This window comes from Mesitornis unicolor, unplaced genomic scaffold (genome assembly GCF_000695765.1).
Source record: "Mesitornis unicolor isolate BGI_N332 unplaced genomic scaffold, ASM69576v1 scaffold18283, whole genome shotgun sequence".
Taxonomy (NCBI): Eukaryota; Metazoa; Chordata; class Aves; order Mesitornithiformes; family Mesitornithidae; genus Mesitornis; species Mesitornis unicolor.
In genome coordinates this window covers 77,960-94,436 of record NW_010172804.1, presented here as the reverse complement: position 1 = coordinate 94,436, position 16,477 = coordinate 77,960, and the positions used below count along the sequence as shown (strand labels likewise).

The 16,477-nt window shown below is 34.9% G+C and overlaps 1 protein-coding gene across 1 annotated transcript in view; it reads left to right on the top strand.

Annotated features, from left to right (window-relative positions):
* Nucleotides 1-906: 906 nt before the first annotated feature.
* Nucleotides 907-16,477, top strand: part of LOC104537594 (dynein heavy chain 7, axonemal-like) — a 55,152-nt gene continuing 39,581 nt past the window's right edge. Inside the window, exons 1-14 of the mRNA XM_010180526.1 lie at nucleotides 907-1,050; nucleotides 2,043-2,225; nucleotides 3,025-3,201; nucleotides 3,547-3,678; nucleotides 4,354-4,578; nucleotides 6,383-6,580; nucleotides 8,445-8,600; nucleotides 10,323-10,491; nucleotides 11,129-11,250; nucleotides 11,866-11,870; nucleotides 12,137-12,350; nucleotides 13,592-14,464; nucleotides 15,320-15,549; nucleotides 16,010-16,340. Of these exons, the coding sequence (XP_010178828.1) occupies nucleotides 907-1,050; nucleotides 2,043-2,225; nucleotides 3,025-3,201; nucleotides 3,547-3,678; nucleotides 4,354-4,578; nucleotides 6,383-6,580; nucleotides 8,445-8,600; nucleotides 10,323-10,491; nucleotides 11,129-11,250; nucleotides 11,866-11,870; nucleotides 12,137-12,350; nucleotides 13,592-14,464; nucleotides 15,320-15,549; nucleotides 16,010-16,340 (3,159 nt within the window). The remainder of the gene's footprint in view (nucleotides 1,051-2,042; nucleotides 2,226-3,024; nucleotides 3,202-3,546; nucleotides 3,679-4,353; nucleotides 4,579-6,382; nucleotides 6,581-8,444; nucleotides 8,601-10,322; nucleotides 10,492-11,128; nucleotides 11,251-11,865; nucleotides 11,871-12,136; nucleotides 12,351-13,591; nucleotides 14,465-15,319; nucleotides 15,550-16,009; nucleotides 16,341-16,477) is intronic.

The following is a 16,477-nucleotide window of genomic DNA, read 5'->3' as shown; positions in this document are numbered from 1 at the left end:
TGGACCCACTCCAGCACCTCAATATTCTTCTTGAAGTGAGGGCCCCAGAACTGTACACAGTACTCGGGGTGAGGCCTCACCAGTGCTGAGTACAAAGGGAGAATAACATCCCTGCTCCTGCTGGCCACAATATTCCTGATACAGGCCAGGATGCCATTGGCCTTCCGGGCCACCTGGGCACACTGTTGGTTCCTGTTCGATTGTCAACCAGCGCTCCCAGGTCCCTCTCTGCTGGGCCACTCTCCAGCCACTCTCCCCCCAGTCTGTAGTGCTGCATGGGTTTATTGTGGCCGACGTATAGGAACCTGCACTTGGTCTTGTTAAACTTCATACCATTGGCCTCTGCCCATTGACCCAGCCTGTCCAGATCCCTCTGCAGTCTCTTCCTACCCTCCAGCAGATCAACACTCCCCCCAGTTTGGTGACATCTTCATTCCATAGAACAATGGTTTTCAGCCACCTGATCTCTGGTGTGTTCCATATTAAATGTCATATTTAGTCACAAGGAGAGAAGAAAAGGATCAGTTGAAAAAAGTGAAAATCAGGTATCTTTGCATGGTTTAAGTAAAGAAAAAGCAACACCAAAACACCAAAACAAAACAGATCCCCAAAGCAACTTAATTTTGACATTAAGTTTACCAAGGCATTCATATTTATTCCTTAAACATGGGAAAAATTAAAATCAGACTTCCAACTACATGTGATAAAGTTGGGATAACTTTCTTTAGACATTTGTAAATCATCTTTCAAATCTAATATATGCAGTGTCTTTCCTTCTGCAAACTGGTGAAGTTTTAATGAAGGTTTAATAATCCATAACTGTGAAACTCAAAATAAAACAAATGGCATAATAAATTGCATGTTTGGTGTTAGCAGATTTTATTACTTTTCTGTCTTCAGGGGCTGATGGAAGAAAATAAAGTTCAAATCACTGTTTTAAATCCCAAATCCATAACAATGGGTCAGCTATATGGACAATTTGATCCAGTGTCACATGAATGGTCAGATGGCATCCTAGCAGTGAGCTTCAGAGCATTTGCTTCATCGCCAGTAAGTGCTTGACAGTCTTAGAGCATTTTGGGAAATGACTTTTCAATTTATACATTTTAGATTTTAATTCCATGTTCTTTGCACAACCGTTGCAGGATTCACATGCTTAATAATCTGAATGCAGTGACTGTGGTTTGGTTTGATTGTGATATGCTCCATGTAAAGTACTTTTCGGATGCTGGGGAATTAAGATTTGTGTTTCAGAAGTCCTCATGTGAAGATAAAGGGGTTTTTGTTTGTTTGTGTATGTTATAAATAAATGAATATTTAATCTTTCTACTATATTGTTGTAATTTTGTCTGATTCTGGCACAAATCTGTGCTCTTTATGTATATGGGCATTTTGACGTTTATTTTGGAAGAAACTGCTGTCTGAATGTGGCTTATGGCTGACCTATCATTAAAGTTCATTACAATATTTTCACTGAGTATAATAAAAGATTTGTCTATCTGACAGAGACTTCACTTTTTTCTAGTGCTTGCAGTATCCCAACTCTGTGCCCCTATAAACTTAAATAAACTAATAGTATAGTGAAGTTGATCAGTGCCAGGTTCACCATCTCTAATAACATTTGCAGAACTGCACGACTGCTTTGCATTTCCCTGTAAGAAATATGATGAATGCCTATGACTATTTGCTTATGTTGTAAAAAATCCAGACATATTACATTTAGATAGTACCATATTTGTTAAATTAGCAATTGACTTCCATGGTAAGTGTGCAGTAGGTATTACTGATGAGTAGTAACTTGTATTAACAGTCTCACTGTATCGTAAGTCAAAGTACTTGAATATGTTGCAGTTTGACACAAGAAAGGTACTACATTGCAAGCATAACAAAAAGAAACCAGTCAACTGATTTACATACCTCTGTACTCCAAGTATTTTCAATTTTTTTGTGGAAAATAACTTTAGATCTAAAATACTTGTTTCACACTAAGCATAATAAAATAAATTGCAAATATTAAATTAAAAATATTTTCTACAAACTAGACTCCAGACAGGAAATGGCTGGTGTTTGATGGACCAGTGGATGCAGTATGGATTGAGAATATGAATACTGTGCTTGACGATAATAAAAAGTTGTGCCTTATGAGTGGAGAGATCATCACAATGTCGCAGCAAATGAGCATTATTTTTGAACCAATGGATTTAGAGGTTGCTTCTCCTGCTACTGTAAGTATCGGTCTTCGAAAGACTGATTACAAATGTGTCTGATTATTATGATATATATTCTACTTTTTAAAAATATGCTTAACTGAGAATAGTAATTCTAAATTTGTATTTCTTTCTTGTATGTTTAAAATAAAGGACACTGTAGCTTGGTTTTCTTGTTGAATTTTTTAATAATCTTACAAAATTATCTGGAAAAGTACAGATTGACGTATGCAATGTAAATTGTATATACCAAAGACCCTGTAACTTTTCACAGTTCTCCCCTTGCAAGTGCTTGATGAAAAATAAGATAATTCATGTGCAATTTTTTAATCTCCGTGACAAATTCTTGTAAAACCAACAATTACTGCATTTCTGGCACCTGTCTAGATCTATCAAACCTGTTTTTTCTGATGGCACTTTGTGGAATGCAAAAATTTTCTCTTGATTATATAATACTCAGATAATAATATAAACATAACAAAATATCTGCATAGTCATACCAGGAAGGCATTTTTGCTTAAAAATTATTAAAAATTAGGTGTTAGGCACTTTAGTAATCAGTTTATTGTATTTTGTGACCTTAATGTTGAGAACTAATTCTACTTAAAAGGAAAAGCTGTCTTTGACATCAAGTCTTTTGTTGGCTGAAGAAATGAAGCTAGGTTTGAAACTCGTCTGTCCTAGGACTCACAGAATCTAATAATCCCAGAAACTGTATGTAGTAACACTGAATGTTATTTTAAGTTCTTGTAGATAGGAAAAAAAATTTCTGAGATATCAAAAGATAACACACACCTATTTGTTTCCTTATTTTTAGGTTTCGAGGTGTGGTATGGTCTATATGGAGCCCCATTTGTTAGGCTGGAGACCATTAATGATGTCTTGGCTAAATACAGTGCATTCAGGAATCAGCTCTTTGCATAAAGAATTTATAATAGGCTTGTTTGACAAAATGGTTCCACTCTGTCTTGAGTTTATTAGGAAACACACGAAGGTAGGATAAAGAACTTTTCTGAGAAATTAAGAGTGTATGAATTATTTTCACTTCCAGGTGCCAAAGGAACAAATGGTTTTATCTGGACCATATTAATTTATAGTTATTAATTTTTAAAAACAACTGTTAAGGGTGAAGGCTTTGAGCAAGGTTTCTGTGTGTATTGTTTAACTTGTTTCTGAATGTATTTTGGACACATTTATCCTGCAGGTTTTTAATCTTTACAGTGAAGGAAAAAAGCCCCCACCATCTAGCGGGGTCTCTTTTCATCAAGTAAAACACACCTGAGACTTGAAACACATTACAAATTGTATTAAGTTGAGAATATTTCCTCTTTCTTTTTAGGAACTGTCTCCTACTTCAGATACAAACTTAATTCGATCGCTAATGAATCTAATGGACTGCATGATGGATGAATTTGCTAATGAAACCAAAGTTAAAGCTATGAATGACAATGACATTTTCTCTTGGCTTGAGGTAGTCAGTTTGTTTAACATAGAGAATTCCAAACCAGGCCTTTGTGAAATGGACTTCATAAACAATAAACTCTATATTTCATCATTAGAATACTTATTTAATAATAAGTATTATATTTTTTTTTTTATTTAATTATATTAATTTAATACTTATTTAATAATACTAATGATACATAGTTGAGTCTGATGTTTTTGATGTCTTGATATAAATTTAATGAATTTTATACAAACTAGTCAAAATTGTGCCTGGTTCTCCAGTTTCTAGTATCTTAGCTTATTACTGTTTAGATCAATGCTATCTGAGGATTACAGTTCAAGAAAAACCCTGTTAACAGACATAGCCATAACTGTATGGGGTAGGCCTTTGTATAACAGAAGGATAATCTATTTTTTTCTGGAATAAAAAGCAGTCTATGCTTGAACTTTCTGAAAAAAATGGCTCTGTGCTGAGCATGTCAGACATTTTGTTACACAACAAAGGTGATCAGATGTTGATAGTTAACATAAATTATGTTCTCTTTTACCACCAGCATGGCTCCATAGGATATACATAAAATCAAGTTGGTTCAATGTAATTCTACTGTGATTTGTGGCAACGGTTTCTTTGACTTCAATGAATAAGATCTTTGTAATGTGCAGGTACTGAAATTACATTTTGTTTTTTTTCCAACTCTAGGGTATTTTTTTGTTTTCACTGACATGGTCTGTAGGAGCTAGCTGTAAGGAAGATGATAGACTGAAATTTGACCAAGTTGTGCGAGAAATGCTTAATGGAGGAATTAGTGAGGAGACAAGAAAACGATACAAGTTGTTGAGCAGTATTGATCAACAGCCTTCAAAAGCTTTCACGGTCCCATTTCCAACAGAAAGAACAATTTATGATTATCGGTTTGTCAAAGAGGTGAGGATTGCAAAATAATATATGGACTTCTATTTTGAAGTAATATTTTATGAATGCTACAGGTTGCGTATTCTTATTGTAAATTTGTTTCTTGTATCACTGAACAGGCCAGATATCCATGCCTGCAAGCTAGTGATGCTCTAGTGTTCTGGCGGGGACTTGCAGTACCAAAGCCTGTCTTTTGGTTAACAGAATAATTGCCTGCTCTGGGAGAACAAGTTTGCAGAAAATCTCAACCAGTTATTTTTTCTGTTATTTTTTATTCTTGATTTTTTTGCAAGATAGTTTTATTTTGTGTTTCAGCCCTTTTCTTAGGTTGAGGAACTTTAGGCCGTAAGTCTTTCAGTACTATAGCAGGCTACTTCTCTGCCTCTTCTTCTCTGCCCTTTTTTCTTGGGATTAAGATGTGAATCTATGATGCATCTGTCACAGTGGAGAAGAAAACTTCATGCACTGGATCTAGGATGCTCCAAGATCTAGAGACTCCAAGATAAAAGTTTTGAGTAATTTCTGTGAAGTCCTGTTGCAATACAGTGAGAATTTTTGTCTAGATATAAGCTCATGCATAATTCCTGCGTCTTGCCAAGGAAAGTGACTGAGATTTCAATCAGCAGTAAAGGTTTTAGATCTTCTGATCATAATCTATAAAAATATGTTTTTCCAGAAAAGGGTTTTTGTGTTTACAGGCAGGAATATGCCCCCTCTAAGAAAGAACTGGAGACAGAGCAATCTCTAGGAATTTCATGTGACACTTGTCTCAAGATAGAAATTGTTTGGGATAGGATAGAATATATAGTTGTTTCAGGGCTATTTAGAGTTGTGCAAAATCTCTTTATATTAATTTACTGCTGGAGAGTTTTGACATCTTTTAAGACTCCTCTAGTAAGCTAATCTAAAAATGAAAGCTTTGCTGTGGAGCTTCAGCACTAAACTTAATATGCCCTCAAATTCCATAGTTTGGAGGTATTTATTATGATTGAGAGTCTGTGAAAAGGCTGGCTGTGCTTTTTTAGTTTTAGTGATTAAATTTATACAGTAATTTCCTACTTTATTACGTATTTGTATACTATGTATAAATAAAATATATATATTCTTCTGTTAGTTTTATATATATGTAATAGAATCACAGAATACCAGGTTGGAAGGGACCACAAGGATCATCCAGTCCAACCTATCAAAGTAAAAGTATAGTTTAAATGAGCTGAGCCAGCACCCTGTCAAGCTGACTCTTAAAACTGACCAATGTAAGAGAATTCACTACTTCCCCTGGGAGATTATTCCAATGTCTGATTGATCTCATGGTAAACTAATTTCTTGTGGAGTTCAATTGGAATCTCTCCAGAAGCAACTTGTGTCCATTACCCCTCATCTTTTTCATGTTACTCCTTGTGAAAAGGGATTCTTCATCTTTTTGGCAGCCACCCTTTATGTACTGGTACATGGTGATAAGGTTCCCCCTAAGCCTTCTCTTCCCAAGGCTGAACAGACCCAGTTTTCTCAGCCTTTCTTCTTTCTTTTAGCAGTTCTTCCAGTCCTCTGATCATCAAGAAAAAGTGAGATAAAATCCTTGTCTTTCAGTAGTTTTGTGCTTCAAGCACAGGTGTTATGTTTCTTTTTAAGTACTCTCAATTGAAAACACTGTATTCTGAAACAAGCCTATGAAATTATTTTTTAATCCTTTTTAAAAAATGGTTGATAACCCCATCTGTTAAGTGATAGAACTTTGATTTTTCTACTTCCATTGGTTCTATGCTGTCTTTTCCTGTTTATTATAAATATATGACTTTCATATGAATTAAAATAGGGAGCAGGAATTTGGGAACCCTGGGTGGAAACACTCAAATCAGCTCCTCCTATACCTGAAGATATGATGTTTCATGAAATAATTGTACCAACTTTGGATACTGTTCGATACATGACATTGATGGAATTGTTGACAGTGCATCAAAAACCTTCTGTATTTGTGGGGCCAACAGGAACTGGAAAGAGTACCTATATTACTGTAAGTACTTTTAATGCTGACATTAGACATGCTTATGAAAGGGCTAAGATAAAGAATAATTTAATATTTTTTTAAAGGAAAATGAGACATGAATTGTTTGATATTATGAAATGAAATTATAGGCAACTAAAACTGCAGTTGTGTAGCAAAAGGTGGTTGTTTGGGGTATTTGGGTTGTTGCTTTTTTTTTTTCTCCTTCTCTGCACTTCCAGACTAAATTCTTAAGAAGCACCCAGATATCCACTGGAATAAGCTGCTAATAGTACCCAACCAGAACTATACAGTTGGTTCCTGTATTGATTTACTTTGCATTGTGATTATAGATATAGTTGAGATAGTCCACTCAGACACTGATGCACAAAATACTAAACCATTTAATGAGACATTCACTCAGGATTGCTCCAAACGACAAGTAACGAAATGCATATGTCCTACAGTTAGAAGCAGCAAAAATGTGTACTGCTATTATTGTGGAAAAGTTTAGTAGAGAACTTTTTCTGGTCAGATGCTACTATGGCAATTCCATGCACTGCAAAACAGGGAAGAACAAGAATTTTGTCATTGAAAGAAATATGAAGGCAAAGAATTAACAGCAATATTACAAAAAAATTCTTTATCCAAAAAGACTGGTCAATTCCCCTTCCCACTGTAGTCGAGATCGTCCCAGGCAGTTTTCTTCAGATAAGCAGTTAGCTATATCTGGTCATTACAATGAAAAGCAGCTTCCCATTTCAAGATAAAGAAATTTTAAATCAGAACAATTTTGTTTTCTGTTTTATGGAATGCCAAATGTTCTTTACCTTTCTTATCCTTGTCTTTGAGAGAAAACAAAAAAAACTCACAAGTAATAATGATAATCTCACTTTAGCTTTTGCCAGTACACAATTTCTGTTATTTCTGGAACAGAATCTTGGTAAAATACTAATACTTGATGCAGTTTTAGGATTTTTATGCTTGATATAATCTTCATGTAGAAAGGAGAAAAAAAAGGATAGTTTTTTCAGTGTACCAACAATTAATTGTTTCAACGTGACTCATTTTCTAGGAAGTGACAATGTTAACAGTTGTTTAATATGTAAAGAAGTTATGTTATACATTGGTATCTCACATCAGCCATCTTCTCTAGACTAGAATTATATTGTGTATCTCTATATATGACACAAACAGTACATTAAAAGGACTATTAAGGTAGTAAAATAGAGAGTTCAGAAGCTAATAAATTCTACCTCATACAATAATTTCACATATCTTGTGTATTCATTATGCTAAACACTTGAATTGCATGATCATACACTTTTCCCCTTATAGGATTCCAGTCTTACTGCTATGGATAATAGTATATTTTACTTTTTTTTTTTTTTTAAGGAAAAAAGACTCTCTTACATAGAACCTCTACTCCGCTTCAAAAACTTGCAGTAAATTCAGGAAAACAGCAGCTTTAGAGGGTGGATTCTGTCCCTGTCAGTGACAGAATTTCTCTGTAACAGTAGACAAGTCACCTAAGTCAAACTTTTCACAGGCAATTTTGTTCCTCATTTTCTGCAGGTCTGATTTAAATCCATGCATTCTGATTTGCAGAAGTGCTGTTCTTAAAAAATCAAGTTGTTTCCTGAAGTTAGATATCCAACTGGATGATGTTTTGCAAATTAAGTTTATTGTGTCTTGAATTATTTGAGAAGATTGGCTTATCTGATGAAATATGATTATTAGAGTTATCTTAGAGATAAATTACTATTTTATATTTTTAACTGAAATAAAAATGGTAGAAAAATGTTGAGCTGTTTGATTTCTGTTTGCTAAAGTACTATAGAATTTGTTTATCTATGTGTACAATTTAACTTTGTGTTCTTCACAATCCTCCCAGAATTTTCTTTTAAACAGTTTGAATAAAGAAGTCTACAAGCCACTGCTCATTAACTTCTCAGCACAAACTACAGCAGCTCAGACTCAGAATATCATAATGTCCAAGCTGGATAAAAGGAGAAAAGGAATTTTTGGACCTCCTCTTGGGCAAAAATTGGTAACTGATACATTTCTGTATATAAATAAGTGTTTAAATGCAAACAAATGTCTAAATGCATTATTTTCTCAACTGATCACAGGTTTATATCAAGAAAAGATGCTCAGGGTGACATAAACTGTCCGAGTTCTAATTCTTCTAATTTAGATCCTGATGTTTCTCCTCTTTTTTCTCCCTTCTCCCAGTAATATGCATCCTGCTTTAATCAACAGGAGAAAATGTAATATATGATACAGTGTAAATAACTGTGAGCAGCATTGTCATACTTCCTCCTCAATATTTTGTGATATTAACCTTGAGATAAGAGTTCTGTGTGGGTAAACTTGTTGCTTGTATGAAATCAGTGTTGAGAAATCAGCTCTGAGCATCAGGTTGGACTAGATGAATTCCAAGGTTCGTTCCAACTTGGATAGTTCAATGATTTTGGAAGCATTAAAGGAGATTTGAATCTTTTATGTTGTTATTGCTGATGCCTACCAAACCTTTCAAGATCAGTGGAACTCTGAGTGCTCAGAAGCTCTTGAAGGATATTAGAGTAGACCTCTTTTTATATTTTTTTCTCTTCCAGTGAGGAAATTGTTTTTCCCTCTGTCTAGAAGAGTTGAAATGAGACTGAAAATTGAAATCTAAGGAGTTTCCAATTTCTTCCAACCCAGATTAAGGAAAAATTTAGCTTTTAAGGAAAATTTTAGAATTATGTTTTGATAATGTTTTGATTATGTTTTGTTAGATGTATATGATTTAATTCTGGTACTTTTAGGATGCCCACAGACTTTTTGTATCTACAGCCTTGTTTTTTTCTTATTTTCACTATTTCCTAGCTATTATTTAATAAATGCTTGTTATCAAGAGCAAAATATGTTAATGTTAGAAGCTCCTTAAGGAAGTACCAGTTACAGTTAGAGTGCTTTAATGTCTTCCACTGCCTCCCTCTCCAAGCTGTTACTGTAAGACCAATTTTAGCCAAGTCTTAAAAATGTAAAGATACTTTGAAGGGATAAATTTTGTCTTAGATCTGTAATAGTCAAGAAGACTTCAGACCATTTCAGTACGCTGCCCAAATTGCAGTGCTAAATGAGATAGAAGGCCCATAATTTAACCTGGTTTTCTTTTGACCAAATTTCTACTCTGTATTAGTTAGGAGTATGAGAAGAAAAGGGGTTAAAATGAATAAATATGTTTCTAGAACTTGCATCAGTTGCATTAGATTAGTTGTGTGAAGATGTTTTCTGATCAGCAGTGGCCTATACTTTAGGAAGAGCAGTGACAAGAAAGATGTAATGTTCAATAGATTTAAAAACAGAGCCATAGTCTCACTGAAGTTTGAGATTTTTGTGGGTCTATTTTTTTCCAAGAAAAGCCATGTAAGTAGCACAGTAAGGTTTAAATAGCAAGTATTAGTTTACCATCTTTCATTAAATACAATCAGAAATAAGAAGAGAAGCACTTTTTTCCTCTCCTCTGCAGGTATGTTTTGTAATGGCTTTAGAGTGGCACAGTTACTTCTTAAGTTTGATTTTTATTTAACTTGGCAGCAACTCCATTAAGAGTTGAACTCCATTAAGCTTAGGACTACTTTTCAAAAACATGTATTTATATGTATTACTTCCTTTAATTTTAATGGGAGTGAATTGATGTGCAGCGTTTCCAGAATCAAGCGAAATGGTGGAATATACTCAATAAAATAAATAAATGCAAAGTTCTTTATGTTTTTCTTTTCAGGTTGTATTTGTAGATGATGTTAATATGCCAGCACGAGAGGTCTATGGTGCTCAACCACCTGTGGAATTACTACGGCAGTGGTTAGATCACTGGAATTGGTATGACCTCAAAGACTGCTCAATGATTAAACTTACAGATATTCAGATTGCGTGTGCAATGGGACCACCAGGTAAGAGATGTGTTTTATATGCTTTTCCCTGTTTCTTTGGTTTCTAAAGTCTGAATTCTTACTTACGAATAGTTTTACACTTTGGGTCTTTATGGCTAAGGATAGGATGTAAGGAACCCTTTCCTTGCAGGAAACATGAACAGCAGTCATAGTAGAGTAGTTGAGGAGCAGCAGAGAGGCTTTACAAGTCTGCCAGGAAGAAATATGCTTTTCAGAAAGACAAGAATGTATCTACAAACTATTTATGAAATCTTTTTGGTTTAATGAGACCCTCCATTGGTCTTCAGTCAATTTTATTCTTCTTCCAAACTTTTCTAAATAGCACTAAGTGATGTTTTCAAGGAGATAAACTTTATTGTATCTGGCAAAAAAAAAAAGTAGTAAAGCGTATGATGTAAAGAGGTCATTATATTTCTGATAGGCTGCATACACATTGACTTCATGATCTATTTAGTTAAAAGAAAGTCTGACATATTTTATCAGTTAAAATGAAGAATTAATGTTTCTTTAATGCTGTTGTGTTTGCTGTTAAATAATCTAGTTCCTTCACTAGAACAGGAATCATGTAACAGAATTTCTTTTCACATTATTTTAAATGTTTCTGTTAGTTATAGTATTAATGCTTTCTAATATTTAGGCGGTGGTCGAAACCCAGTAACACCGCGATTCTTGCGACACTTCAATATGGTTACTATTAATGACTTTGATGATGAATCCATGTACACAATATTTTCTAGAATCTTAGACTGGCATCTGACAGTGTGGTAAGTGACCTCTATGTAGTGGGAAAAGTCAAATTCAGTGTTTGAATTATGGTACTAGGAAGTCTCTAAGGTATGTTTGTAGGACACAGCTCTTGAAGAGAAATTATAATCTTTTATATCCTGTGCCTTTTGAGTTACTCAGTATTCCACAGAAGTAGGGCTTATCTTAAAATACTCCAGTGGTAAAGTTCTTGTTCTGAAATCTCTAACAGAGATTTAGATTAGCTGAGGCTAATTCAGTTAGTTGAGATATTTCTGTAATACAGTATTCTTTGACGCTTAATGAATGAAAATAGAATTTGGTTAGTCATTATTCAAAGAATAGAACTGGAAACTGCTCTTAAATTTCCTATGGTTTGAGAAGGCTTGCTCTTTCTTTGGCCTTTCACCACTGCACAATTTTTTATTCCATTATTAGGAATGGACTTCAACTTTCATTGCCAATCCATTCTGACAACTAACGCCCAAAAGATGCTTATATCCTGTTTCCAGAACAAGTTTGTGATTTGACAGTTTCTGACCCTTTGAGGGAGAGAGGTCCCAGAAGACAGCAAAGGCTATTTGACCTGACTTTGCTGTTGCTGTTGTTAGTCGTAAAAGTGAGGGGGAGAAAGGGTATCATTAGCTGTCTAACAGCCAAATTTGCCACCATGTTCCGCAGTTACTAGGTTTGCTTTGCAAAGTTAATCTCTTAATCTAGTGAGAGAGCTATGATTTATGAAACTGCCTGCAAGGAAGAGTATAACCATGGAACTTAAAAACTGACATGAACGTATAAATGAGTGTGCAAATACAATATTAGTTATTAATTCACATGTTATTATGATGGAATTATGCAAATAATTCTGTTCTTACCGCCTTTTATAACTTGTCAGTTATAGCTTTCCATCACAATATGTAGAACTGACTCCACAAATTATTAACGGAACCATGAAGATATATAAAGAAGCTATGAAGAAGCTACTTCCTACCCCAGCCAAATCTCACTATTTGTTCAATCTCCGTGACTTTTCACGTGTTATTCAAGGTGTTTGCCTGTCAAGGCCTGAAACAACAGAATCTGCAGGAGTGATAAAACGTCTCTGGGTTCATGAGGTAAATCACCTGACAGTGATAAATTGTGTTTATCATAAATAAGAAAAAGATGTGGATTTGTGTATTAATCCTTTTGTAATGCTATCTCCTGTTGGCTAATAGCTGCGAATTGGTATCACACTCACGAGAGAGGATTTTGTATACTGTATGGGCAGAGGAAATCAGACTTTTTCAAAGTATGAATTGTGTCTTAGTAGACAAGTTCACTGTTGATACCTTCACTTTCACATGATTATGTAGACTCTGCTGCTTTGAATGCTTGCACAGTCCTTTCCATTTCTTCTCTCCTTCCTCTAAAAACCCCAAATCAACACTGGGAAGAACAGCAAGTAGTCCCAGGTCACTGGAAATTTTGAGTGATTTAAAGTTTCATCTCTACTTTTTTTTTTTTTCCTCCCTTCTGGGCTTCCTTTGGAATAAATTATTGGGCTTACTGTCTTCAGCAAATGCTTCCTGTCTTTCAGTCATAATAGGATAAGCACATGAGCTCAAGTGAAACATCTCTTTTAAAAACAAGAGGAAGAAGCCCCATATAGGTGATATCTGTTCTTTGTTTTGGTTTGTTGGGGTTTTTTTCCTGGATTAAAAATAAAGCAAGGTCATTGATAATTGTTGCTTTTAAAATATTTAGTTCATAGAATCAAATCAGCATAAAGTGACCATGGACTAGATCTTCAGTAATTATCTAGTCCGTCATCCTTCCCCAGAGCAGGATCACATAAAAATAAGGAGCAACAGTAACTTCTGAAGTGTTTTTTTTTCTGAAATTTTTTTACAATTCTCTAAGTATGAAGGATTTTCAATCTTCCAGGCAATCTATTCATGTTTTTCACTATCTGTTTCTTTAAAGATGTTTTCTAATATCCAGCTGCAGCCTTCTTATTTGAAATACAAACCCATAACTTGTTCTATCTAGCTGTAGTGGAAAGACCAACATGTTCCCATTCTCTTTGCAGCAGCCTCTTATGCATTTATGTAAGAATGTTTATAAATATAGATATGTGTGTGTATGTGTATGTATTTCTGTATGAATTTTCGCTTTAATTCGGAGGTAATATTACTGGGCTTAAGTGTTCAATTTAATTCTAAATATCTATTTTGGTTTTTTCTATGTAGTGAAGTTTAAATTAGTTTATAATTTGAAGCCTTTTTCAGAATTGTATTTGTTTTGTCTTGTTTAAAAGAAGTATAATTTCAAGAGCAGATGCACCTATTGAAAGAATTACATTTCTATTACACAGGTTCTTAGAGTGTATTATGATCGCTTGGTGGATAATCCTGACCGGGCTTGGCTTGTTGGATTTATCCAAGAAGTAGTGAAAAATGATTTACATGAAGACTTTCATGAACTTTTCCAGAATCTGGACTTCAACAATGATGGCAGAGTGGAAGAAGATGACTTACGTAGCTTAATGTTTTGTGATTTCCATGACCCTAAGATGGAGGACACTAAATACAGGGAGATTCATGATGTAGATCAATTGAGATTAGTTGTGGAGAGTCACCTTGAAGAGTTTAATAACACGAGCAAAAAGCCAATGCAGCTTGTCTTGTTCCGATTTGCTATAGAACATATTTGTAAAATTTCCCGTATTCTGAAACAGCCTCACAGCCATGCCCTCCTTGTTGGTGTTGGAGGCAGTGGTCGACAATCTCTTACTCGATTAGCAGCCCATATGGCTGAATACAACCTTTTTCAGGTTGAAATAACTAAAAGTTATGGTGTTAATGAGTGGCATAAAGACTTAAAATTCATACTAAGAAAATCTGCTGAAGGGGAAATGCAGGGAGTTTTCTTACTCACAGACACACAGATTAAAAAGGAGTCATTCTTAGAAGACATTAACAACTTACTAAATGCAGGTGAAGTGCCAAACCTCTTTGCACTAGATGAGAAACAAGAAATTTGTGAACAAATGCGTCAAATAGATCGCCAGCGGGACAGGACAAAACAGACGGATGGCAGTCCTACAGCTCTTTTTAATATGTTTGTTGATCGCTGTCGAGAGCAGCTTCATATAGTGCTGGCACTGAGTCCCATTGGAGATGCTCTCCGTAATCACCTTCGTAAATTTCCAGCTCTTGTCAACTGCTGCACACTTGACTGGTTTCAGGTAAAAATGAAACTTTTGTTGAGCATGTTAGTCTAATGGAAATGCGATAGAAACATGACTTCAGCTGGTTTTGTAGCAAGTAGTTCTCTTTGGTCAAGTTAGCAGTGAAAAATATCTTGAATTTTCTTAGCGTCATGTTTTAAATTGTTTACACCATTAGAACCATTCTGACTGTAATAAAGGCCAGTATAGGCTGATTGCAAAATGATCAAGAAAATAACATCTGATTGTGCTATAAGGGTATAACTGAATGAACATACTGTAGACATTACAGATTTAAATATGTGGTGTTTTCTTCTATTACCAAGACTACCAGAATCTAGGGTGCCAAAAAAAAGTTTGAAATTGAAATACCTGTCAAAAATACAGACATCTCCTGATGGCAAACAGCAGATTTTTTTCCCCACTACTTTGCAATAAAACTATATTTGATCTGACTGTTGTATGTGAAAGATGTTAGGATATTTAAGATGTGGAATTTAATAATATAAAAAAATCTGAGGAAGTTAAATTTCATCTAGTTTTAAAGTGTAGTACTCTAAAGGCTATTTTTGAAGAGAAGAGCAGAGATAGTTACACACATATGGACACAATGAAAATGCAAAATTTTCCTTTTAGTAACAGTATTTCTACTGGATGAAATAAGACTGTGGGCTTGAACTGAACCCCTAAGTAGTTTGTTTCTTTCCAGTTCTGTTACTGTCCTATTTGATGACCTTTTGTTATGAAGTAATTTCTCTATGCTTCAGTAACTTTATCTATGAAATGGGGTAAAGATACTTTTTTGAAAGATGCTTTGAGATTTACGAGTGTGAAGTACTGAATAAGAGAAAGGTATTTATTAATTTGTTCTAGACATGGCCTGAAGATGCATTAGAAGCTGTTGCCTCTCGCTTCTTGGAAGATGTCGAAATGTCAGAAGAAATTCGAAGGGGGTGTATTGATATGTGTAAAAGCTTTCATACATCTACCATTGTTTTATCTGACTTATACCATGCAGAGCTTCAAAGACACAACTATGTAACACCCACTTCATACTTGGAATTGATCTCCACTTTTAAAAGACTACTTGAGAAGAAACGCACGTAAGGATTTATATTGTGACCTTTTCTAGAGGAACCCAAGTTCACCAAAACTGTTATTTTCTATCTCTTATAGCTAATCTGATGGAAAAAAGTGAATTGTTTTAGTTAATTTAAATTGACAGAATGGTAGATGGATAAAATGTACTCTTAGGACACATGCTTCCTTATTGGACAAAAGGTCTGACTTGATGCTCTCAAAATATATATGTTGATTATGTATATTATACTACCAGAGTAATTAATGAAGCCTGCTTACTCTGTGGTTCTCTGGAGGATGTAGGGAAGATGACATCTGGGAAATCAACTTTCAAGTTGCTAGGTGCCATTGACTTGCTAGCAGGGTTCAGCTGTGCTGTGCCTGTGCAGAAAAAAGCCAGACATCTGTTCTATTCTCATGGCTGGTGAGGGAAAGTTCCTTTTTCTTTTATTATCTTCATAATAAAGTACTACTTATTTTCAGTAAGGTGATGAAAATGAAAAGAAGATATGAAGTTGGCTTGGAGAAACTGGAATCTGCAGCATCTCAAGTGGCCTTGATGCAGTCTGAGCTGGAAGCTCTGCAGCCTCAGTTACGGGAAGCTAGCAAGCAGGTTGATGAGATAGTGGTCGCTATTCAAAATAAGTCTGTGGAAGTAGCCAAAACTGAAAAAGTCGTTAAGGCTGATGAAGCAGTGGCAAATGAACAGGCTATGGCTGCAAAAGCTATCAAAGATGAATGTGATGCTGACTTAGCACAAGTCATGCCTACTTTAGAAAGTGCTCTGGCTGCCCTTGACACTCTTACTGCACAGGTATGGCTAACAACACGTATTTATGCACTAGAGAAGTATTAAGATATACAAAAGCATGGAATGTCTGCCTTTTCAGATTTTACATTGTACTTACACAGCTTTAGAATTTAGAAACTTCTTGAAATCTTTCAGTTTTA